At 40.3% G+C, this 26,651-nt stretch overlaps 1 protein-coding gene and 1 pseudogene across 3 annotated transcripts in view; one reads left to right on the plus strand and one right to left on the minus strand.

Annotated features, from left to right (window-relative positions):
- Positions 1-26,266, plus strand: part of ARMCX1 (armadillo repeat containing X-linked 1) — a 48,513-nt gene extending 22,247 nt beyond the window's left edge. Inside the window, exons 2-5 of one of the 3 annotated variants that reach the window (XM_055376583.2) lie at positions 3,217-3,585; positions 22,526-22,579; positions 23,123-23,187; positions 24,375-26,266. In XM_055376583.2, coding sequence (XP_055232558.1) covers positions 24,497-25,858 — 1,362 coding nt within the window. In that variant the 5' untranslated portion in view covers positions 3,217-3,585; positions 22,526-22,579; positions 23,123-23,187; positions 24,375-24,496 and the 3' untranslated portion in view covers positions 25,859-26,266. Of the gene's footprint in view, positions 1-3,216; positions 3,586-21,746; positions 22,216-22,525; positions 22,580-23,122; positions 23,188-24,374 lie in introns of those variants that run through there. The other 2 variants (XM_031006084.3, XM_031006083.3) reach the window with 2 other exon arrangements.
- On the minus strand, positions 8,945-10,818 carry LOC115932234 (protein kinase C iota type-like; annotated as a pseudogene).
- Positions 26,267-26,651: the final 385 nt, after the last annotated feature.

The following is a 26,651-nucleotide window of genomic DNA, read 5'->3' on the forward strand; positions in this document are numbered from 1 at the left end:
TGCCCTCTCTCACCACTCCTATTCAACATAGTGTTGGAAATTAAGGTCAGGGCAATCAGGCAGGAGAAAGAAATAAAGGGTATTCAATTAGGAAAAGAGGAAGTCAAATTGTCCCTGTTCACAGATGACATGATTGTATATTTAGAAAACCCCATCATCTCAGCCCAAAATCTCCTTAAGCTGATAAGCAACTTCAGCAAAGTCTCAGGATACAAAATCAATGTGCAAAAATCATAAGCATTCCTATACACCAATAACAGACAAACAGAGAGCCAAATCATGAGTGAACTCCCATTCACAATTGCTTCAAAGAGGATAAAATACCTGGGAATCCAACTTACAAGGGCTGTGAAGGACCTCTTCAAGGAGAATGACAGACCACTGCTCAATGAGATAAAAAAGGACACAAACAAATGGAAGTAATTTCCAAGCTCATGGATGGGAAGAATCAATATCCTGAAAATGGCCATACTGCCCAAGGTAACTTATAGATTCAGTGGCATCCCCATCAAGCTACCAATGACTTTCTTCACAGAACTGGAAAAAAATACTTTAAAGTTAATATGGAACCAAAAAAGAGCCCGTATTGCCAAGACAATCCTAATCAAAAAGAACAAAGCTGGAGGTATCACGCTACCTGACTTCAAACTATACTACAAGGCTACAGTAACCAAAACAGCATGGTACTGGTACCAAAACAGAGATATAGACCGTTGGAACAGAACAGAGCCCTCAGAGATAATACCACACATCTACAACCATCTGATCTTTGACAAACCTGACAAAAAAAGAAATGGGGAAAGGATTCCCTATTTAATAAATGGTGCTGGGAAAACTGGCTAGCCATATGTAGAAAGCTGAAACTGGATCCCTTCCTTACATCTTATACAAAAATTAATTCAAGATGGATTAAAGACTTAAATGTTAGACCTAAAACCATAAAAACCCTAGAAGAAAACCTAGGCAATACCATTCAGGATGTAGGCATAGTCAAGGACTTCATGTCTAAAATGCCAAAAGCAATGGCAACAAAAGCCAGAATTGACAAATGGGATCCAATTAAACTAAAGAGCTTCTGCACAGCAAAAGAAACTACCATCAGAGTGAACAGGCAACCTACAGAATGGGAGAAAATTTTTGCAATCTACTCATCTGACAAAGGGCTAATACTCAGAATCTACAAAGAACTTAAACAAATTTACAAGAAAAAATCAAACAACCCCACCAAAAAGTGGGCGAAGTATATGAACAGACACTTCACAAAAGAAGACATTTATGCAGCCAACAGACACATGAAAAAATGCTCATCATCAATGGTCATCAGAGAAATGCAAATCAAAACCACAATGAGATACCATCTCACACTAGTTAGAATGGCAATCATTAAAAAGTCAGGAAACAACAGGTGCTGGAGAGGATGTGGAGAAATAGGAACACTTTTACACTGTTGGTGGGAGTGTAAACTAGTTCAACCCTTGTGGAAGACAGTGTGGTGGTTCCTCAGGGATCTAGAACTAGAAACACCATTTGACCCAGCGATCCCATTACTGGGTATATACCCAGAGGATTATAAATCATGCTGCTATAAAGACACATGCACACGTATTTTTATTGCGGTACTATTCACAATAGCAAAGACTTGGAACCAACCCAAGTGTCCATCAATGATAGACTGGATAAAGAAAATGTGACACATACACCCCATGGAAGACTATGCAGCCATAAAAAAGGATTAGTTCATGTCCTTTGTAGAGACATGGATGAAGCTGGAAACCATCATTCTGAGCAAATTATCGCAAGGACAGAAAACCAAACACCACATGTTCTCAGTCATAGGTGGGAATTGAACAATGAGAACACTTGGACACACGGCGGGGAACATCACACACCGGGGCCTGTTGTGGGGTCGGAGGATGGGGAAGGGATAGCATTAGGAGAAATACCTAATGTAAATGATGAATTAATGGGTGCAGCAAACCAACATGGCACATGTATAGATATGTAACAAACCTGCACGTTGTGCACATGTACCCTAGAACTTAAAGTATAATAAAAAAATAAAAAATAAAAATAAAAATAAAAAAGTGGTATATAAAAAAAGAAAAAAATTTTAAGGTAGTTAGAGGAAAATAACTCATTTCTTCTAGGGGAACAATAATTTGAATGACTGTGGTTTTCTGATCACAATGAAGGCCAGAAAACAGTGGAACATCTTTAAAGTGTTGAAAGAAAAGAATTGCCAACCCATAAATCTATGTCCAGCAAAAATATCCTTCAAAAACGAAGACAACATGAAAATATTCTCAGATGAAGGATAGCAAACATAATTTGTTGCCAGTAGACATGCTGTACCAGAAATGTTAAAGGAAGCTCTTCAGACTAAAGGAAAATGATACCAGAGGGAAACTTGAACCTCAGGGATGGAGAAGCAATAGAAATGATAAATATCTGAGTAAATAGAAAATACTTTTTTCCTCTTTTGTTCTTTAAAAATAGCTGTTACACTAGTTTCCTACTGCTATAACAAATTGTATAAAACGTTACCACACACTCAATTGCTTAAAACAAGACAAATTTATTATCATACAGTTCTAGAGGTCAGAAGACTAAAATGGGTTGAAAGGGCTGTGTTACCACTGGATGCTCTAGTGGAGAATCTATTTCCTTGCATTGTCCAGCTTCTACAGGCGGCCTGAATTCCACTGTTTCACTGCCTAATTCTATTGTCACATCTTTTTCTGACTCATCTGCTTCCTTCCTTCCTTTACAAGGACGCTGTGATTACACTGGGCCCACCCAGATAGAACTGGATAATCTTCCTATCTCAATATTCTTAACATAATCACATCTGCAAAGTCCCTTTTGCTATATGAGGTAACATATTCACAGGTTCCAATATGTGGACATCTTTGAGGAGCCATTATTCTTCCCACAACAACAATTGTCAAGGATTCAATAATTCTTATATAATTTAAAGTGTTCTAGAGCATAGGAAAATGTAGAAATTTACCTAATTCTTTCTCTAAGGCTAACATAATGCTTATGTCCAAACAAAGAAGAATAGAAGTAAAAAAGTAAACATGAGAGGTCAGTCTAACTTAGAACTATAGATGTAAATATCCAAAATAGAATAGTAGTAAATTCAAGCTAGTACTGTGGCAAAATAATAGAATAGTGCAAATAGTCATATTTTTATGTCTATGTTATCTTTGCTAGATTTTAGCATCGATATTATGGAGGCTATGCCTGGACTCAACAACACGAACTTCTACTCACCAAGGCTGATCTTGTACTAATACTAAGTGCCCAACCTGACAACAGAGAAGATGATGAGCCTTTATAAGACACCATTCCTTAGGGGCATCAGCCAGTCCCATGGTGGTAGGATTATTACATGGGACACCTTTCATCATGATGAAAACAGAAACTTTTCCTCATGGAAATGAATATGTATTTTAGACACACATTTACCTTCTTTGCTGACAATGATTCTGTCATCACCATCTCCATGGACTTCCAGAATGCCTTAATCATCATCAGAGTATCCTACACAAAGTTGTCTCTGACCAAGGAACTCATTTAATGGTAAGTGAAGTGCACATCCAAAGATTCACTAGTCTTTACTACTTACTTTACCATGCAGAAGCAGCTTGCCTTACACAAAAATAAATAACTTACTGGAAGCTTAGTTATGGGATCAGCTGTTCCTGGGAGTACTGTATGACAAGATTGCAATAGATGCTTTAACAGAGCCACCCATATATGGTGCTTTTTTTCCCCATAGTGAGGTTACACAGGACTAGGAATAAAGAAGTCATGAAAGCAGTGGCCCTTTTCACTATTGCACCAGTTAACCTACTGAAGAAGTATGTGATTCTTTTTTTCTGTCTCCACAACCTTGGGCTCTTAGGTACAGCAGGGATGAATGCTTTCACCAGGTAATAAAGCCATGGTTCCATTATATTAAAAGCTGAGACTACACTCTGGCCATTTTTGTCCTCTCGTACCACTGAACTGACAGGCAGGGAAAGGGGCTGCTATAGTGGCTAGAGGGATTGAGCCCAATTACTAAGGGGAAATAAGGTTGCTGATATACAAACAGGGAGAGCAATGCTCAGAGCCCAGGGATACTCACTGGGGCACCTCCTAGTACTGCTTTGCCTAATAGTCCTGGTAAGTGGGAAAGTGCAGAAATTCAATAAATACAGGATTGAAGATTAGGGTCACTACATCAGGGAAATAATTTTGACCAGGTTGCTGTAAGGGGAATATGAAATGGGTGGTAGAAGAATGAAGTTGATTATTGACTTTGGCCTCATGATCAGCTTCAGTGGGAAACTGTAACAGCTATGCACATCTTTGTTAATTTATTTTTCTCTTCCTTTCCTCTGATTATATGAAAAATACTTGAGATAATTGTTATAAATCAGGTTTCAGGTGGGCGAATATGATTGAATTAGCATTATCCCGTAACAGTACAGTGGCTGATGGGATTTTTTTTTGTCCCTGCCTCCCTGTTGGGAGAATAGAATAACAAGAATAGATGCTGAATGTGAAAGGAGTGGGCCATGGTGGTTAGTCTTTATTTTCCCACACATCCTGATTCATTTCCTGCCCTTCTCTGTCTTGTTCTATGCCCTGGGCGGCTGATCCTTAGGGACTGCATCCCCCAGGCTCCATTTGTAATTGACTTCTGCTTGGGTTTGGTCAATGGAATGCCCTGGCACAGCTTTGGAGGGAAGAAGAGAGAAGACAGTGTATTTCTTCACTGCTCCCACTCTGATTTGGGCTATGTTTTGTTGGCAGGGACTGCATCCCTTCAAGATTTTAGCTTCTTCCAGAAGTCCCCTCCTCCATGACTGTAGCTCTCACTAGGCTCCAGAAATACTATTTCTTCCTCTTGCCCTCTTAGGCCTAGGGTAACAGCTACCTGCTATTGCTAACCTCTGGGTGCCACAAAATTGCTTGTTGGGTCTCATAATCTTGCATATACCTCTGTAAGTAGTCCCTACATTAAAGTCCCTTGAACCATCTGATTTAGATTTTTTTACTGGCTAGGACTCTGACTGAGGTGCTGGTGTGAGGCCTAGAATTACTGCAGCTATTTTGATACCATTAGAATGCACAGTCAAGGATAAAGCTTTCACGTAAGGAAGGGTATAGCAGAGAAAATTATAGAAAAATGAAGCAGAATCTTAATCAAATTGTACTTAAAGTCAGATAACTTCTGGATGCAACTCACTGAAGTAAGAATAGGTGGATATTTCTTAAATATGACAAAAATATATACATTTCTAACAAGAAGCCTTTCATGTTTAAGGGATAAACACTAGAAGCATTTCCATTAAAATTAGGAAAAAGACAAGAATGCCAGTTATTTCCACAATTATTTAACATTGTTCTAGAAGTACTAGTTAATGCAGTCAACCAAGAGAAAGAAATGTAATATTGATATTGGAAAGGAAGGGGCAGGCAAGATTATCATTACCACAAATGAAGCAAATCTAAGAGAATCAACTAAAGACTACTTGAAACCTTTGGAACTCCATAAAAAGGCTGGTTATGAAATCAATAGAATAAAAACTGATCACTTTCATGTATAAAAACAACAAACAAAATGTAAAATAAGAAAAAAAATCTAAATTACAATAGCCATGGGAAAAGATAAGCTCCTTTTGAATAAACTTAACAAAAAAATCTGTAAGACATATCCATTCATTCAGTAAATATGGATTGATAACCTACAGTGTGCCAGGCAATGTTCTAGAAGTTATTTTTATTAAAATATTTAGAAACTCTGCTGAGAAAAATAAAGACAAATAAGTAGAAAAACTGGGTTGTTGGATAGAAAGATATTCCTGTAAAGATGCCAATTATCCCTCAGTTAACTTATAAATTATATGCAACACAAATTGAAATTAAAAACAGTAGTTTTGAGGGTACTATAACAAAATAACAGATTTTAGTCTCTAAATAAATACATGTGAACAGGCAGGTAATGATAAAAAAGATGAGTTATGAGAGACCTTACCATTCAGATATTGAAACATATTATGAAGATACTATAGTTAAAACAGTTTGGTTTTTAAGAAGAAAGAAAAGATAACAGATTAAAAGAATATAATAAAGAATAAAGAAATAGATACAAACATATGTGGATGTTTAGATTATGATAATTATGGTAAAGATGGCGCTTTATTTTTTATTTTTTGGGTATTATACATTTAATTTAAAGACTTCAAAGTAAAAAAAAGGTACAGAAATACAGATTACATTGTGATGACCACAGTAGTATTCTACATGACAAAAATAAAAACAGATTTAAGTAAATGTATCGGCACTGAACAAGCATTTACTTAACATCCAATCCAGGCTGCATATGCACAAAATGATCTGACCACATGCTTATGCAAAGTAAAGTTTTTCTTAGAACGCCAAAATTCCAACCATTCTGACTGTCTGCTGCCCATTCCCCTGTTGAGTATTTTGAGCGAACTTCTATAGAATATAAAAACAATTGGCATGGCACTTAAAGACTGCAAAAAACAGAACACAATTAAAAACATTTATAATGCATTTCTGTATAAAATATACACCGTAAAGACCACCCTGAATAATGGTTAAAACCTCATCATAGAAAAATGCTCATCATTTTGCACATTATTGATAGAAACTACTGAGAGGTTTTCTTGGGGGGCTGGTGGGAAGGTAGACACCTAACTTAAAGATTCATTCAAAATTTGCTTTAAATTGTGGGTAATAACTCACTGCTTACCCCTCTCAAAATGTTTTATCATGAATACTCTAGTATTTAACCACAGGACAAACATAAAGAATAACCTGAAGAAGGTGTTTCTCAAAGTGAAGTTGAAGGCCCTAAAAGAAGTCTAAGGTGGGCCCACTAGTGTGCATTTTAAACAAACTTCCTAGGTGATTATTTCACATTCCAAAATCTGAGAACTAATGCCCTGTGGGAAACAGCACCACTTAAAAGCAAGGCCATAACATATTTCTGACATGAGATACAGAATTCTAAGTTTATGATTTGAAGTGAATACTGCTTTTTGTTTTAAAACGAGTTTCAGATGTTAAGAGAAACATATTAAATAAACATGTGCATGTATATAAACACTTTCCTTTGAGGTTTTCATTGCTTTCAGACTTATGTTATTTGAAGGAAAGCGAGTACACAGCTAGAAACTTTGGAAAAATGACATTTCCAATGAAATGTAGCATCCACCCCTCCAAAAAAAGACAATTTATTAAATGCCTACAAATTTTGAAACATTTGAAATTTAAACTAGGACCCTTTCCTAAAATTAAGTTTTACTAAGATTAAAAAACTTTAAGTAATTTAGATGATCATGGTTACTTTTTAAGTCCCTTTTCATTAAAAAATATTTAAAATAAACAACAGAAGGATGCTATATTTGGCACCCCCTTAAATAATAAACTGCTAAACACTAATATTAATAAAAAATAATCCGAGGAACTCTGCCTCTGAAATGTATTCTACTATGTGTTACATGTGTTATCCAGTTAATAAAAACTCACTGAAAGAGCTGATACTGTGACGTGTGTGAGTGTATGTGTGTGTCCTGAACATTTATTCATGCCTACCTGATTTTTCTGATTTCACTACTCTATAAACAGGGTCCAACCATATAGATAATGTGGTTTAGGGGGAGAAATGAGCATAATTAAGATACCCTACTTAAAAAATAAATAATTTTCCTGTATACTAAATTGTAAGGAAAAAATGTTATACATTCTGCCTCCACTGAATACATGGAATGCTTTTACAAGTTTGGTAACAATAATGAGTGCCTCATTTGAATCAAGTCACAAAAGCAACTGTGGGGATTCACTCTCCAATAGGAAATAAAAATATTACCACTGTACTTTGCTGTATCTATTTTAAATTTCTGTTTTTTTCCTTTCTATATACTGAGTAATCTTCCATTCAACTGCATCCTTGGTCTTTTGCAGTATATATATTAACATTGCAGTTAAAGTTTCCAATAAATGGATAGGCTCAGGAGCTACCCCGTTAATATACTTAAAAAGAAAAATCATTTGTGCCAGTTTTGCAAAAATAGTTAATGATTTGCAATCTGATTCATAATAAAAAGTGTCTGTTTTTTAACTCAAGAAGAATTTCCCAATTTGGTTTTTGTTTTGTTGTTTTGTTTGAGACCGTGTCTCACTCACTGTTGCCCAGGCTGGAGTAATCTTGGCTCTCTGGAAACTCCATCTCCTGGGTTCAAGTGATTCTCCTGCTTCAGCCTCCCGAGTAGGTGGGATTACAGGTATGCGCCACCGTGCCCAGCTAATTTTTGTATTTTTAGTAGAGACAGGATTTCACCATGTTGGTCAGGCCGATCTCGAACTCCTGACCTCAAGTGATCTGCCCGCCTCAGCCTCCCAAAGTACTGGAATTACAGGCGTTGAGTCACTGCACCCAGCTGAATTTCCCAATTTTAAGCAAGCAGCATCTTCTATTACCAATTTAGTAACTGCTGCCTTAAAAAATCGATAATTTATTTATCCAAGGCAATAAAATTTACACCTGAATTTTTAAACATAAAGAACACCAAAACTAATAGGTAATATAAAAAGTTGTTGCATTTTATATTAATGTTTTATTTCAAAATTAAACCCTGAAGTGATTTAACACAGAATGACAAAAATTATAGGAGATTTATGATGTAATCCCACTATGTGCCTTAATGCAACTGATACTTTTTAAATGCAGTGGTTTTCTTTGTTTTTTTTTTAAACAAAAAAGATAACTTCATTACTCATCTGTAGGCCTTTTAAAAACTGAAAAACCAGTTCAACTAAATTTTGACTTGATTGTCTGGAAGCTAGTATTAATTTATTTTTCATAGTAAAAAAGATGTAATAATTGATTCATGTAGTCTACGAGAGAAGATACTGGGTGTTTTTTTGTAGGTGGCAAATATAAAATGGTTAATTGTATCCAGGCTGGCAGCAAGTTTATCCATGCATTAAATGGCAACATGAGTGGAATACATGGTTGAAAAATGAGGATCGGACACATTCTTCTGCAGACATCAAAAGAGGATTGATATACTCAAAACCTTCAAATTCAGACTGATCAATCTTTCTCACAATGACATCGACATCTGGAGTGAGCTGGACAGGTTCATTAGTAAACTGAGAATCAAAGTTGTCCAAACCAAATTCCCCAGAAATATTTGGTTTAAAGGGAGATACCACCTGTTTTTGCCCCATCATATCCCAATCAACATTTTGGAAGAACGGGTGTCCCTGAATATCAGCAAATCCTGTTTGAGGATGACAACCCAGTTGTTTCTTAGGGTCCTTGTTAAGAAAACTCTTCAGAACACTTGCAGCTTTTACAGATAGAGAACGTGGTGTGCGAATTTGTTTTTCCACAATAACTTGGAAGAGATAATCCTCTGTGTTCTGGTCAGTGTTATCGGAGCTCCCAACAGTATCAAATGGAATCCTTCCTGCCATCATCTCAAACATTAGCACTCCAAGAGCCCACCAGTCAACACTGAAACCATAATCTCCTCCTCTTAAAGTTTCAGGAGCAATGTAATTAGGAGTACCACAGAAAGTGCTGGTTGTATCTCCTGGCCGTAATCCTTCCTTAACACATGCCGTAGTCAGTGAGTTTAATGTGGCCTTCAGAGTCCAGTAATACATTGTCCAGTTTCAAATCTCTATAAATTATCCCTCACTCATGAAGATAATTGAATGCTAGACTGATTTCTGCAGAGTAAAATCTGGCATGTTCTTCAGGAAGTTTTCTTTGTCGCTGCATATGAAACATTAGGTCTCCCCCATTTACATGCTCTATAACAAAGAACAATCTGCTTTCTGTCTGAAAGCAAGACTGCAGCCCAACAAGGAAAGGATGATTGGATGCCTGCTCAAACACGTTTCTCTGTCTGCACCCAATCAATATCCTCATCATCATTAACAAGCTCTTTTTTCACAACTTTCATTGCATAAACACGATCTGTTTTTTTTTTTGTAATGGAACCAACAGTACTTTGGCTTAACTTCCTCTTCCTATTACCTAGAGCAAATCAAAATCCTGAAGACCTAGACTGGATGAAACTTTGCCACTTTCTCTGGTGTTCATTGCCTCTTTTTCTTCACCAACTTGATCCAAACTCTCATGACTTGAAGGATTACATGGAATTACTGTCTGTGCATGGTCAGAATGCATGGATGACTGATCCATGGGCATCATTGGTTCCAGTGGCAAAGAATGCCGCCCACATTCAATTGTGAGGAGTTTATGGCACTTCTTATGAACCAAGAGTTTGCAGTTGATACACATATCCTTGGCATCCAAGTCCCCATATTCAGTTTGTGCAGATGGCACAGTGAGCACGCCTGTTGAAGCACTTGGCTTGGAAAGTGTGTCCATTGGCACAATAAAGCTTTCTCCAGTGGCGTGCACCTCTACGGTAGATGGATTTATCTTCTCTTGGACAAGGCATCCCGGGACGTTCTGGTACACAAAGGAACACATGAATCAAGAGTTCAGAGTCCTTGTTTAGCTCATAAAGTCTAAAGGCTTCTTCTAACTCCAACTGAGATGATACTGTACACGGGTCTCCTTCCTCGTCTATCCATTTCATGGTGAAGAGCTGTTTGTTGTCAAAAGAACATGCCTCGAACCACATTGTAAAGGCCCTCAAAGGAGATAGAAGGTTCAAAATGTGTTATCATGATATCCCGGCGGTAGTAGGCTTTCACCCAGACCTGGTGGGAATGGTCCCCACTGCAGCCGCCTGTGACCCTGTGGGACATGGTGCTGCTGTCCCTTCTGGGTCGGCATCTCCTCACTCCCCCGCCTCAACGCTGGAGGCCGGGGGTGCGGGGGAGCGCTTCGGACGCTGTGGGGGACACCGCCGCCCGCGCCTGTCGGAGAACCGCGGCCGTCCGCCCACCTACCTGCCCACCTCACCGGCAGCGCCGACCCAAGGGTCGCCTAGCCCAAGCAGCCCAAAGATGGCACTTTAAATCAGTGAGCTAAAGAGGGGATTATTTGATAATTAGCATTAGGACAATTTGCTAGCCATTTGGAAGAAAATAATTCCGTATGGACCAAAAATTTAAATATAAAAGGAAACATAAAAATTAGGAGAAAACACAGATCTCCCTAAGCAGGACACAAACCTCAAAAATGTAAAGAAAAAAGTTGGTAAATTTTACACATCTACAACCATCTGATCTTTGACAAACCTGAGAAAAACAAGCAATGGGGAAAGGATTCCCTATTTAATAAATGGTGCTGGGAAAACTGGCTAGCCATATGTAGAAAGCTGAAACTGGATCCCTTCCTTACACCTTATACAAAAATTAATTCAAGATGGATTAAAGACTTACTTGTTAGATCTAAAACCATGAAAACCCTAGAAGAAAACCTAGGCAATACCATTCAGGACATAGGCATGGGCAAGGACTTCATGTCTAAAACGCCAAAAGCAATGGTAACAAAAGCCAAAATTGACAAATGGGATCTCATTAAACTAAAGGGCTTCTGCACAGCAAAAGAAACTACCATCAGAGTGAACAGGCAACCTACAAAATGGGAGAAAATTTTTGCAATCTACTTATCTGGCAAAGGGCTAATATCCAGAATCAACAAAGGACTTAAACAAATTTACAAGAAAAAACCAAACAACCCCATCAAAAAGTGGGCAAAGGATATGAACAGACACTTCTCAAAAGAAGACATTTATGCAGCCAAAAGACACATGAAAAAATGCTCATCATCAATGGTCATCAGAGAAATGCAAATCAAAAGCACAATGAGATACCATCTCACACTAGTTAGAATGGCGATCATTAAAAAGTCAGGAAACAACAGGTGCTGGAGAGGATGTGGAGAAATAGGAACACTTTTACACTGTTGGTGGGACTACAAACTAGTTCAACCCTTGTGGAAGACAGTGTGGCGATTCCTCAAGGATCTAGAACTAGAAATACCATTTGCCCCAGCCATCCCATTACTGGGTATATACCCAGAGGATTATAAATCATGCTGCTATAAAGACACATGCACATGTATTTTTACTGCGGCACTATTCACAATAGCAAAGACTTGGAACCAACCCAAATGTCCATCAATGATAGACTGGATTAAGAAAATGTGGCACATATACCCCATGGAATACTATGCAGCCATAAAAAAGGATGAGTTCATGTCCTTTGTGGGGACATGGATGAAGCTGGAAACCATCATTCTCAGCAAACTATCACAAGGACAAAAAACCAAACACCGCATGTTCTCACTCATAGGTGGGAATTGAACAATGAGAACACTTGGACACTGGAAGGGGAATATCACACACAGGGGCCTGTCGTCGGGTGGGGGGAGGGGGGAGGAGTAGCATTAGGAGATATACCTAATGTAGGAAGGAGGAGCCAAGATGACCGAATAGGAACAGCTCCGGTCTACAGCTCCCAGCGTGAGTGATGCAGAAGACGGGTGATTTCTGCATTTCCATCTGAGCTTTGAAGAGAGCAGTGGTTCTCCCAGTATGCAGCTGGAGATCTGAGAACGGGCAGACTGCCTCCTCAAGTGGGTCCCTGACCCCTGACCCCTGAGCAGCCTAACTGGGAGGCACCCCCCAGCAGGGGCACACTGACACCTCACACAGCAGGGTACTCCAACAGACCTGCAGCTGAGGGTCCTGTCTGTTAGAAGGAAAACTAACAAACAGAAAGGACATCCACACCAAAAACCCATCTGTACATCACCATCATCAAAGACCAAAAGTGGATAAAACCACAAAGATGGGGAAAAAACAGAAGAGAGAAACTGGAAACTAAAAAGCAGAGCACCTCTACTCCTCCAAAGGAATGCAGTTCCTCACCAGCAACAGAACAAAGCTGGATGGAGAATGACTTTGACGAGCTGAGAGAAGAAGACTTCAGACGATCAAATTACTCCGAGCTATGGGAGGACATTCAAACCAAAGGCAAAGAAGTTGAAAACTTTGAAAAAAATTTAGAAGAATGTATAACTAGAATAACCAATACAGAGAAGTGCTTAAAGGAGCTGATGGAGCTGAAAACCAAGGCTCGAGAACTACGTGAAGAATGCAGAAGCCTCAGGAGCCGATGCGATCAACTGGAAGAAGGGGTATCAGCAATGGAAGATGAAATGAATGAAATGAAGCAAGAAGGGAAGTTTAGAGAAAAAAGAATAAAAAGAAACGAGCAAAGCCTCCAAGAAATATGGGGCTATGTGAAAAGACCAAATCTACGTCTGATTGGTGTACCTAAAAGTGATGGGGAGAATGGAACCAAGTTGGAAAACACTCTGCAGGATATTATCCAGGAGAACTTCCCCAATCTAGCAAGGCAGGCCAACATTCAGATTCAGAAAATACAGAGAATGCCACAAAGATACTCCTCGAGAAGAGCAACTCCAAGACACATAATTGTCAGATTCACCAAAGTTGAAATGAAGGAAAAAATGTTAAGGGCAGCCAGAGAGAAAGGCCGGGTTACCCTCATAGGGAAGCCCATCAGACTAACAGCGGATCTCTCAGCAGAAACCCTACAAGCCAGAAGAGAGTAGGGGCCAATATTCAACATTCTTAAAGAAAAGAATTTTCAACCCAGAATTTCATATCCAGCCAAACTAAGCTTCATAAGTGAAGGAGAAATAAAATACTTTACAGACAAGCAAATGCTGAGAGATTTTGTCACCACCAGGCCTGCCCTAAAAAAGCTGCTGAAGGAAGCGCTAAACATGGGAAGGAACATCCGGTACCAGCCACTGCAAAATCATGCCAAAATGTAAAGACCATCGAGACTAGGAAGAATCTGCATCAACTAATGAGCAAAATAACCAGCTAACATCATAATGACAGGATCGCATTCACACATAACAATATTAACTTTAAATGTAAATGGACTAAATGCTCCAATTAAAAGACACAGACTGGCAAATTGGATAAAGAGTCAAGACCCATCAGTGTGCTGTATTCAGGAAACCCATCTCACGTGCAGAGACACACATAGGCTCAAAATAAAAGAATGGAGGAAGATCTACCAAGCAAATGGAAAACAAAAAAAGGCAGGGGTTGCAATCCTAGTCTCTGATAAAACAGACTTCAAACCAACAAAGATCAAAAGAGACAAAGAAGGCCATTACATAATGGTAAAGGGATCAATTCAACAAGAAGAGCTAACTATCCTAAATATATATGCACTCAATACAGGAGCACCCAGATTCATAAAGCAAGTCCTGAGTGACCTACAAAGAGACTTAGACTCCCACACATTAATAATGGGAGACTTTAACACCCCACTGTCAACATTAGACAGATCAACGAGACAGAAAGTCAACAAGGATACCCAGGAATTGAACTCAGCTCTGCACCAAGTGGACCTAATAGACATCTACAGAACTCTCCACCCCAAATCAACAGAATATACATTCTTTTCAGCACCACACCACACCTATTCCAAAATTGACCACATACTTGGAAGTAAAGCTCTCCTCAGCAAATGTAAAAGAACAGAAATTATAACAAACTATCTCTCAGACCACAGTGCAATCAAACTAGAACTCAGGATTAAGAATCTCACTCAAAACCGCTCAACTACATGGAAACTGAACAACCTGCTCCTGAATGACTACTGGGTACATAACGAAATGAAGGCAGAAATAAAGATGTTCTTTGAAACCCGTGAGAACAAAGACACAGCATACCAGAATCTCTGGGACGCTTTCAAAGCAGTGTGTAGAGGGAAATTTATAGCACTAAATGCCCACAAGAGAAAGCAGGAAAGATCCAAAATTGACACCCTAACATCACAATTAAAAGAGCTAGAAAAGCAAGAGCAAACACATTCAAAAGCTAGCAGAAGGCAAGAAATAACTAAAATCAGAGCAGAACTGAAGGAAATAGAGACACAAAAAACCCTTCAAAAAATTAATGAATCCAGGAGCTGGTTTTTTGAAAGGATCAACAAAATAGACCGCTAGCAAGACTAATAAAGAAAAAAAGAGAGAAGAACCAAATAGACGCAATAAGAAATGATAAAGGGGATATCACCACTGATCCCACAGAAATACAAACTACCATCAGAGAATACTATGACCACCTCTATGCAAATAAACTAGAAAATCTAGAAGAAATGGATAAATTCCTCGACACATACACTCTCCCAAGACTAAATCAGGAAGAAGTTGAATCTCTGAATAGACCAATAACAGGATCTGAAATTGTGGCAATAATCAATAGCTTACCAACCAAAATGAGTCCAGGACCAGATGGATTCACAGCCGAATTCTGCCAGAGGTACAAGGAGGAACTGGTACCATTCCTTCTGAAACTATTTCAATCAATAGAAAAAGAGGGAATCCTCCCTAACTCATTTTATGAGGCCAGCATCATCCTGATACCAAAGCCGGGCAGAGACACAACCAAAAAAGAGAATTTTAGACCAATATCCTTGATGAACATTGATGCAAAAATCCTCAGTAAAATACTGGCAAAACGAATCCAGCAGCACATCAAAAAGCTTATCCACCATGATCAAGTGGGCTTCATCCCTGGGATGCAAGGCTGGTTCAATATATGCAAATCAATAAATGTAATCCAGCATATAAACAGAGCCAAAGACAAAAACCACATGATTATCTCAATAGATGCAGAAAAGGCCTTTGACAAAATTCCACAGCCCTTCATGCTAAAAACTCTCAATAAATTAGGTATTGATGGGACGTATTTCAAAATAATAGGAGCTACCTATGACAAACCCACAGCCAATATCATACTGAATGGTCAAAAACTGGAAGCATTCCCTTTTTGAAAACTGTCACAAGACAGGGATGCCCTCTCTCACCACTCCTACTCAACATAGTGTTGGAAGTTCTGGCCAGGGCAATTAGGCAGGAGAAGGAAATAAAGGGTATTCAATTAGGAAAAGAGGAAGTCAAATTGTCCCTGTTTGCAGATGACATGATTGTATATCTAGAAAACCCCATTGTCTCAGCCCAAAATCTCCTTAAGCTAATAAGCAACTTCAGCAAAGTCTCAGGATACAAAATCAATGTACAAAAATCACAAGCATTCTTGTACACCAACAACAGACAAACAGAGAGCCAAATCATGAGTGAACTCCCATTCACAATTGCTTCAAAGAGAATAAAATACCTAGGAATCCAACTTACAAGGGATGTGAAAGACCTCTTCAAGGAGAACTACAAACCACTGCTCAAGGAAATAAAAGAGGATACAAACAAATGGAAGAACATTCCATGCTCATGGGTAGGAAGAATCAATATCCTGAAAATGGCCATACTGCCCAAGGTAATTTACAGATTCAATGCCATCCCCATCAAGCTACCAATGACTTTCTTCACAGAATTGGAAAAAACTACTTTAAAGTTCATATGGAACCAAAAAAGAGCCTGCATTGCCAAGTCAATCCTAAGCCAAAAGAACAAAGCTAGAGGCATCACACTACCTGACTTCAAACTACACTACAAGGCTACAGTAACCAAAACAGCATGGTACTGGTACCAAAACAGAGATATAGATCAATGGAACAGAATAGAACCCTCAGAAATAACGCCACATATCTACAACTATCTGATCTTTGACAAACCTGAGAAAAGTAAGCAATGGGGAAAGGATTCCCTATTTAATAAATGGTGCTGGGAAAAGTGGCTAGCCATATGTAGAAAGCTGAAACTGGATCCCTTCCTTACACCTTATACAAAAATCAATTCAAAATGGATTAAAGACTTAAACGTTAGACCTAAAACCATAAAAACCCTAGAAGAAAACCTAGGCATTACCATTCAGGACATAGGCATGGGCAAGGACTTCATGTCTAAAACACCAAAAGCCATGGCAACAAAAGACAAAATTGACAAATGGGATCTCATTAAACTAAAGAGCTTCTGCACAGCAAAAGAAACTACCATCAGAGTGAACAGGCAACCTATAAAATGGGAGAAAATTTTCGCAACCTACTCATCTGACAGAGGGCTAATATCCAGAATCTACAATGAACTCAAACAAACTTACAAGAAAAAAACAAACAATCCCATCAAAAAGTGGGCGAAGGACATGAACAGACACTCTCAAAAGAAGACATTTATGCAGCCAAAAAACACATGTAAAAATGCTCATCATCACTGGCCATCAGAGAAATGCAAATCAAAACCACAATGAGATACCATCTCACACCAGTTAGAATGGCAATCATTAAAAAGTCAGGAAACAACAGGTGCTGGAGAGGATGTGGAGAAATAGGAACACTTTTACACTGTTGGTGGGACTGTAAACTAGTTCAACCCTTGTGGAAGTCAGTGTGGCGATTCCTCAGGGATCTAGAACTAGAAATACCATTTGCCCCAGCCATCCCATTACTGGGTATATACCCAAAGGACTACAAATCATGCTGCTCTAAAGACACATGCACACGTATGTTTATTGCAGCATTATTCACGATAGCAAAGACTTGGAACCAACCCAAATGTCCATCAGTAATAGACTGGATTAAGAAAATGTGGCACATATACACCATGGAATACTTTGCAGCCATAAAAAATGATGAGTTCATGTCCTTTGTGGGGACATGGATGAAATTGGAAATCATCATTCTCAGTAAACTATTGCAAGAACAAAAAACCAAACACCACATATTCTCACTCATTGGTGGGAATTGAACAATGAGATCACATGGACACAGGAAGGGGAACATCACACTCTGGGGACTGTTGTGGGGTGGGGGAAGGGGGGCAGGGATAGCACTGGGAGATATACCTAATGCTAGATGACGAATTAGTGGGTGCAGCGCACCAGCATGGCACATGTATACATATGTAACTAACCTGCACAATGTGCACATGTACCCTAAAACTTAAAGTATAATAATAATTAAAAAAAGGAGATATACCTAATGTAAATGACGAGTTAATGGGTGCAGCACACCAACATGGCGCATGTATACATATGTAACAAACCTGCACGTTGTGCACATGTACCCTAGAACTTAAAGTATAATAAAAAAAAGAAAAAAGTTCGTAAATTTTGTACTGTAAAGATAAAAAATTCTATATAGAAGTCCAAAAAATTATAAATCGGGAAAATATTTATAACACTTATTGAAGTCAAAAGACTCATTTGCTTAATTTGCAGAAAGTTCTTATGTATTAGTAAGAAACAGATGAACAACTTAGTAAAAAATGAGGAAAGACAGTACACAGAAAGATAAATACAGATGCTTAACAAACCTCTAAGAAGATGTTTAATCTCACTTATAATTAAATAAATTAATTATTTGGAGCACAACATAGAATGCATATATATATATCTATCTATCGATCGATCTCTCTATATATATAAATTTAAGAGGTGAAAGTTGGCAGCATGGGTAAAATTTAAAATGAACACCCATTTTGACACAGTTATTTTACTTCTAGGAATTTATCTTGAGGAAATAATATCATAGTTGCCAAAATATATATAGACAGAAGTCTTCACTGCAGCATCTTTGTAGTAGATAAAGATTAGGAAGAGGCTAAGTATCAATCAGTAAAAGATTGGTTAAATTCTGGTAATTCCACGCTACAGAATATTAGTGTGTCTGCTAAAAAGATTCACATGATATATCAGGTGAAAAAAATAGTTATGCAGAATAATATGCATAATATAATCCCAAATTATTTTAGAAAGATATATGTGTACACACACACATAATGTATCTACATATATTTTTTAGTAATATATATGAAACAACAACAAAACGTGGAAAGAGTCACCTGAAAAATTAACAGTGGTTTTCATAGGATTTATCCTAGGATTGAAGTAGATTGGTTATCACAGTAGTTATCAGAGGGGTGGGGAAATTGAGATTTTTTATTTTCTGTTCCCCTCTTTTCCTAGTTACCACCTGCTTTTCTTCATCTCAGCTGAAAACTTCACTCTCTCTGCCCCAGCAAGGAAACTTTCCCTGATCCTCAGACTATGCCCCTTTTTTAAAAACGGTATTAACAGAGGTTTTTTCCTTTACAGTATTTTTCTCTCTCTCTCTGTGTGTGTGTGTGTGTGTGTGTGTGTGTGTGCACGCTCATTTTATTAAGGTCTTATTTCCACCACGAGAGAAGAGTCTGTGTTGTTTTTACTCACCAATACATTCCCCATAAGCTCAGCACTTGTGGCCGCTCTCCCTATTTCCTCTCCTTCCCAGTATTATGATGTGGACAATTTAATTTTCCTCAGTCTTATATAAAGGGTTATAAAAGTGCACCTTTAGGCATCCCCCAAATCATCCATACACAGATGAAGAAGAACACATGAAAAACAAACAGCAAATGTCAGGTTGCACTAAACAATGAAATACTAAGGACACTCCCATTTTCTTCAAGAATGAGATCTGGAGGCCCTCAATCACCATTATCATTCAAACTAGTTCTGGAGGTTCTGGTCAATGGAATACATGCAGAAAATAAAAGAATAAAGAATATAAATACTGGAAAAGAAGAAATGAAAAATCATCATTTGCAGATATTATGCATGCATACCTAGAAAAACCAAAAGTATCAATGAAAAAACTATTAGAAATAATAAGAATGGTCACTAAAGATAAATATATCATAATTAATTACTTTACCTGAGACAAACAATAACCAGGTAGAATGTGTAATCATAATGGGAATGTCATTCATATAAACAAAACACAAACATAATAAGAAATGAGTATAAAGAAAGATAACATTTATTGAAAATCTCAAAAGTTGGCATGGATAGAAAGACTCCATTTTTAAAGATATAAATTCTCCGATTAAAGTGCAGATTTATTGCAAGTACTGCAGTAAATGTCAATTGTTTTGTTTTGCATGTTGTTCAACTTGGAACTTGACACATCCACATACATATACTGTATATTTGCAGGAAGAAAGGTCGATATCATTGGAAGTGCTTGGTGGTAGAATAGGCATTGCAGGGCAGTTTTGCATTCCACTCTACAGATTTCTGCACTTAAAAAAATAAGTATATAACTAGAGGCAGAGAAGAGGGGAGAGGAATAGACTTTCTTTTTCTTTTTCTTTTTCTTTTTTTTGAAATGGAGTCTTGCTCTGTTGCCCAGGCTGGAGTGCAATGGCACAATCTCAACTCACTGCAACCTCTGCCTCCTGGGGTCAAGCAATTCTCCTTCCTCAGCCTCCCAAGTAGCTGGGACTACAGGTTCGTGCCACCATTCCTGGCTAATTTTTGTATTTTTAATAAAGATGGGGTTTTACCATGCTGGCCAGGCTGGTCTCGAACTCCTGACCTCAAGTGATCTGCCAGCTTCAGCCTCCCACAGTGCTGGGAAGGAGTAGATTTTCTATTGAAGGGATATATAGCTTTTTTTCAGGAAAGTATTAATAGTTCTTAGTTATTTTTTAAAAGTCATACATGCCTGTGAGAATCTGATGAAAGCTATGGCTCCTTTCTCCACGAAAATGAATATACGTATGACCACAATTGCAGGTGGTCCACAAGGTTGTCCGTGTGAGAATGCCTACTCTGGGTTAATCCGTGGGGATTGTTCCTTAGGCATACATTTGGCTGAGCGGGCACCAAGGTGGTTATGGACTGGCAGGCAGTAACTCTGCAACAAGGTTAGGTTCCCTTTTTAAGGAAGCCAGAGGCAAGAAGCCCAGCGGGCTGCACCTCTCAGGTCAGGTGGTGGCGGCACACAGTATTAGGAGCAATGCTCACTTAGGCACCATGAATAAGGGCAGAGGGGTAGGTAGGAACAGAAAGCCCTTCGATGCATTGCTGTTACCTCTGTGGGAATTTGGGGAAGGAAGGGAAGGAGCCAAAGGTATTTACTCTGATTGGTCACCTGAGTAAACGTGGCATTTACCACCTTGGTCACTCATCTATATATATTTTTGGAGTGAACAATAGATGGGTGCCTGAATACAGGGGATGAGAGGCTATGGAATGTGGAAGGGTGGGAGGGCAGCACCTTCTTCCGCTCTTGACAGGGCGGGGAGGATTAGAACATCGCTGCATCCCTCACACCCTCAGGTGCCTCAGCCTTGGTAGACTGGAATTCAATTCAGAGGCAGGTGACCAGAGTAGCCATCAAATCACAAGAGGTTCATATAACAGTCGGTCAAGACTTTGGGACGTTAAATACATGCTTTTCTTTAATTTAATAAGACAGGGTTGTGTTGCTTTAACTTATCAAATTGCAAGTTGATTCAAAAATAGAAAAAGTAAGGAATTATTTGTGTAAAATGGCCAAGATTAGACAACTGGTCGTCTCTTTGTGGAGTAATTCATAGATCATGTAAAAAAATCCATTTTTTTTTAAGAGATAGAGGCTTGCTCTCTGTCACCCAGGCTGGAGGGCAGTGGTGACATCATAGCTCACTGCAGCCTTAAACTCCTGGGCTCCAGCAATCCACCCACCTCAGCCCACTTTTCAATTTTAAAATGAGTTATTTTGTTTTAAAAGCTACTAATTGGCTGTAACCAGTAGAAATATTTTCCTACTGTTACAAATAAAATAACGAAATTAATGAGGCCTTTTGGGTTTTCTCTCCCGTTTAAACTCTCCACTCAAAGGAAAATAGCATCATTTTATTTTCTCAATATAAAAGTAATGCGTTACTGATTTAAAAACAAATGAGCAGAAAAGTTTAAATAAGACACTCCCACGATCTATCTCCTTTTCTAACATCTTGCTCCACATTTTACAGGCGTGCAGAAGAAATTGGACATTCATGACTGGTGATGGGGGGAGGTATAGAGAGAGACAGTTGGACTGGGACTAGAGAAGATAAAAAATTATTCCTCGAAGAGGAAGAAAAGGCCAACGGACACGGGAGCAGATACAGCCTCTCCCTGTAAACCAAAGAAAGGCAAATTCACCACAAAGAGAAGCTACTTCTAGTCTCCGGGGTTGGCAAAGAGGAAAATGAGTGGCAGGACCTGATGTGTCAGGGAAGGAAGGGGAGGGCCGGCTTCTGCGGCGCTGCTGATGGGAGTGGTAATTGGGGTCCTGATCTCATGGTTGACGTGGCCCTCACGTGAGCTGGAGCCGACGCGTGCAGACGTCCTTCTAATCCTAGTCTTCGTTTGGTCCGGTTGCACTCTTCCTATCGCCCAGAGGGCGAGAGGGCCTGTGGCCTGGGGGAAGGAGGACGAGGTTCTGCCTGGATCCCAGCAGGTTTGTGTGTGGGTGGGCGTTGCCAGGGGATCCCTGCGGCGCGGGCAGTGAACGGTGGAGGCCGAAGGGGGAGCACAGTTCACTTTCTCCAAACCCTTGCAGTATCCCTGGCCCTTTCTAGAACAAAAATGGTAGACCTTGGGGCCGGATTCCAGGGGCGACCCCAGACTCGGGCGTCGTGGGACCTTTAACATCCAGGGCCTTGAATCAGGGAGGGCGGATATTCGGATTCATGTCCTGTGTGCTGGTACATCTACCAAGCCAGAATCTTGGGGCTGTGCGTCTGACAGTCATACCCCTTTTCTTTCAGCAGGACGCTGTGCCATTTGGGAACAAAGGAATAGTCTGCCTGGAATCCCTGCAGGTCAGTGTAAACCTGGAGCTGTCCCGCGGCGCCCAGAACGACTGGGATGACTGAGGTCCTTGCCTTAACTTGGGCCCTTTACCGACTCTCAAGCAATCTTCCTGCCATTTTTTTTTCTTCAGTAAAAGAGGATGTAACAGTGCCTGCAGGAAAAGTGCTTGTCATTGCGGGCAGGGTGCGTTGGGGAGAAGGATAGAAGAGATCGGTTGGTTTTGTTTTTCTCCTCGGATTTTCCATATCCCCCCTCGCCCCGCCCCGCTTCCAGTGGCTTGAAAGGGGTGTGGTTTTGCTGGGAAAATGGCCGACCGCTGGGGCTGCGGGAGGGAGTGAGGGCCGGGGGCGGGGACGGGGGTAGGGGAACACTACCAAGCGACAGGGCTGGTGTCAGCGGAGTCCAGAGAAGTGAGGGTAGGGTGAGAAACAAAAAGGTAAAATCCATTGACAGCTAGGACCCTGAATTAGGAGAAGTGGATATTGGGACTCCCCGAAGTGCTTTTCTGTCCGCTGAGCCTTCAGTTTCTGCCTTGTTGCCTGTGTCTGCAGATCTTGGGGCCGGAGGCCAGTCCATCCCTTGGAGCAGGAAGAAACGCAAAGTTGTCAAGAACCAAGTAGGTCATAATAAGGGTGATGGCATTATTTGGGGGTGGAGCATGGTGGCGACTGCAACTCGAGTGGGCCCGTGGACCCCTTCCATATCCCCCTCCTTCCCTCTTATCTACACCATTTCGGAGCTTGCAAAAGAAATTGCTCTGCAAGTACAAGACAGGGAAGAAAATAGCTGAGAAGGGGTGGGCGTCAAGAGAGTCCAGGGGTTGGGAGGACGTTACTCCAAATTACTGTTTGGGGTACAGTGTCCTTGGTGTTGGTCCGTCGACCAAGCACTCACTTCTGAAGTTTGTCAGTCTTGAAGGTTTAGTGGAAGCGGAAACCGAGGTGAGGGAGGTAAGAAATTGCTCGGGAGCAGAGGTAGTTGGTATAATGACACGGGGGGGGGGGGGGGGTGGGTGGGTGGGGGTGTCCTGGTACCTTTGAGATGGAGGAGTTGGCGGAGGCAAGGGCAGAGTTGGAGACCTTTAGGCATTTCACGCCAGTACGGCTTTTAGATATTCTCACTTCATTTTGTTACAAGGAAAATGTTAACGATGAAAATGTGTGGCGACATCTTCGGAGGATGCCAATGATGGGAGTAGGGGTGGAGGTGGAATGGAGGGTTAGAGGAATCATCGAAGGAGGAAGAGGGAGGGAGATAATGAATTCCAAAGCCGCAGCTCTGTGAGGACAGGAGGGTAACCGAAGGCGGGAAACATTGGGCAAGGCAGTTGTAAAGGGCTAGGAATTCAGAAGAGGGATGTGTGTCCCGTCCCAGGTGAGATCTATATGTACCCCGAGCTCTCAGTACCCCTCTCCCCGCGCCCTTGTCTGCAGGTTTGCACGAAGCAGTGCACTTGGAAGCAAGAAAGAGAAGGAAAAAAAAACTGCCTGGACCTCTGTGGGTGCATGTGAGGGCGCCACTGTTCACAGGATATCTGGAAGGGCAGCGGTGGCAGGGAACTTTAACGTTCTGGGGTGGGGTGGTGGAACGTGAGGTTGGAGAGTCTTTAAGCGGGGAAAATTTCCAAACTTAGCTTCCGGGTGGAAGAAAGGAATCAGTGATCTAGATATCAAGCCCCGAGTCTCTGCCAGTATCTCTGTATTTTTGTACGTTTGTTTGTTTTGTTGTTGTTTCAGTCTGTTTGCGTGCAAAGACACAAAAGGAGGAGGAGCCTGAAATCTGAAATGCATCCTTTATTCCTAGGTCAAGCTGCCTCAGAGCCGGCCAGCAGTAGCTGCAGACTCCGCCCCCGACGTGTGCGCGCTTCTCTGGGCCAGAGCGAGCCTGTTTTGTGCTCCGGTTAAGAGATTTGTCCCAGCTATACCATGGGCCGCACTCGGGAAGCTGGCTGCGTGGCCGCTGGTGTGGTTATCGGGGCTGGTGCCTGCTACTGTGTATACAGACTGGCTTGGGGAAGAGACGAGAACGAGAAAATCTGGGACGAAGACGAGGAGTCTACGGACACCTCAGAGATTGGGGTTGAGACTGTGAAAGGAGCTAAAACTAACGCCGGGGCAGGGTCTGGGGCCAAACTTCAGGGTGATTCAGAGGTCAAGCCTGAGGTGAGTTTGGGACTCGAGGATTGTCCGGGTGTAAAAGAGAAGGCCCATTCAGGATCCCACAGCGGAGGTGGCCTAGAGGCCAAGGCCAAGGCCCTTTTCAACACGCTGAAGGAACAGGCAAGTGCAAAGGCAGGCAAAGGGGCTAGGGTGGGTACCATCTCTGGGAATAGGACCCTTGCACCGAGTTTACCCTGCCCAGGAGGCAGGGGTGGAGGCTGCCACCCCACCAGGAGTGGATCTAGGGCCGGGGGCAGGGCAAGTGGAAAATCCAAGGGAAAGGCCCGAAGTAAGAGCACCAGGGCTCCAGCTACAACATGGCCTGTCCGGAGAGGCAAGTTCAACTTTCCTTATAAAATTGATGATATTCTGAGTGCTCCAGACCTCCAAAAGGTCCTCAACATCCTGGAGCGAACAAATGATCCCTTTATTCAAGAAGTAGCCTTGGTCACTCTGGGTAACAATGCAGCATATTCATTTAACCAGAATGCCATACGTGAATTGGGAGGTGTCCCAATTATTGCAAAACTGATAAAAACAAAAGACCCCATAATTAGGGAAAAGACTTACAATGCCCTTAATAACTTGAGTGTGAACGCAGAAAATCAGGGCAAGATTAAGACGTACATCAGTCAAGTGTGTGATGACACCATGGTCTGTCGCTTGGACTCAGCTGTGCAGATGGCTGGGCTAAGACTGTTAACCAACATGACTGTGACTAATCATTACCAACATTTGCTTTCCTATTCTTTTCCAGACTTTTTTGCTTTGTTATTCCTGGGAAATCACTTCACCAAGATACAGATTATGAAACTAATTATAAACTTTACTGAAAATCCAGCCATGACAAGAGAGCTGGTCAGTTGTAAAGTACCATCAGAATTGATTTCCCTCTTTAATAAAGAATGGGATAGAGAGATTCTTCTTAATATCCTTACCCTATTTGAGAATATAAATGACAACATAAAAAATGAAGGGCTCGCATCATCCAGGAAAGAATTCAGCAGAAGTTCACTTTTTTTCTTATTCAAAGAGTCTGGAGTTTGTGTTAAGAAAATCAAAGCACTAGCAAATCACAATGATCTGGTGGTGAAAGTAAAAGTCCTGAAAGTATTAACCAAACTCTAATTTGGAGTCTGTCCCAAACAATATTAAGGTATTTGCAGTTGGTACGATGTGATTTGTAAATTCTTTGTTTTTCATTGTGCGTATATGGTAAAGAGATCTTTTCAGCTGCTATTTTGGAATAATGACTATCATATATCATAACAGTGACTGATGTTGGTTGTAACGGTTGGGTTCAGGATGAACCATTTTAAGGATGCCAAATGAAATATTAGTATTTGTACACAGAAAGAATTTATTGATTTGATCTTATTACCTAGATTGAGATTTTTTAATCTTTCCTCTACCTAAACTGACAATGAATTAGTTATACATCATGAATAAGCTACACTTTTATATTAGTTTATATTTGTTATTCTAAGACTTGTGTTTCATCAATAAAGTTGTGTTTTAAGCAGCAGAAAAAAAAAAGACGTTGTCCTTGTCCTTGAGTTTACGATCTGTTTGGAAAGGTAAGATATATGGAAACTAAAACAAAGAGATATTAACAAAACCGGGAGACCATCAGTGCTTAGAGGCAGCAGAAACAGCTGCAGGCCACAGTGCTCAAGGAAAGTTTTGCAGAGGAGAACTCTTTTTTTTTTTTTTGTGATATCTTTTTTTTTTTTTTTTTTTTAATTGATCATTCTTGGGTGTTTCTCGCAGAGGGGGATTTGGCAGGGTCATAGGACAATAGTGGAGGGAGGGTCAGCAGATAAACAAGTGAACAAAGGTCTCTGGTTTTCCTAGGCAGAGTGTTTGTGTCCCTGGGTACTTGAGATTAGGGAGTGGTGATGACTCTTAACGAGCATGCTGC

The sequence above is a fragment of the Gorilla gorilla genome, chromosome X (assembly GCF_029281585.2).
Source record: "Gorilla gorilla gorilla isolate KB3781 chromosome X, NHGRI_mGorGor1-v2.1_pri, whole genome shotgun sequence".
NCBI classification, from domain to species: domain Eukaryota; kingdom Metazoa; phylum Chordata; class Mammalia; order Primates; family Hominidae; genus Gorilla; species Gorilla gorilla.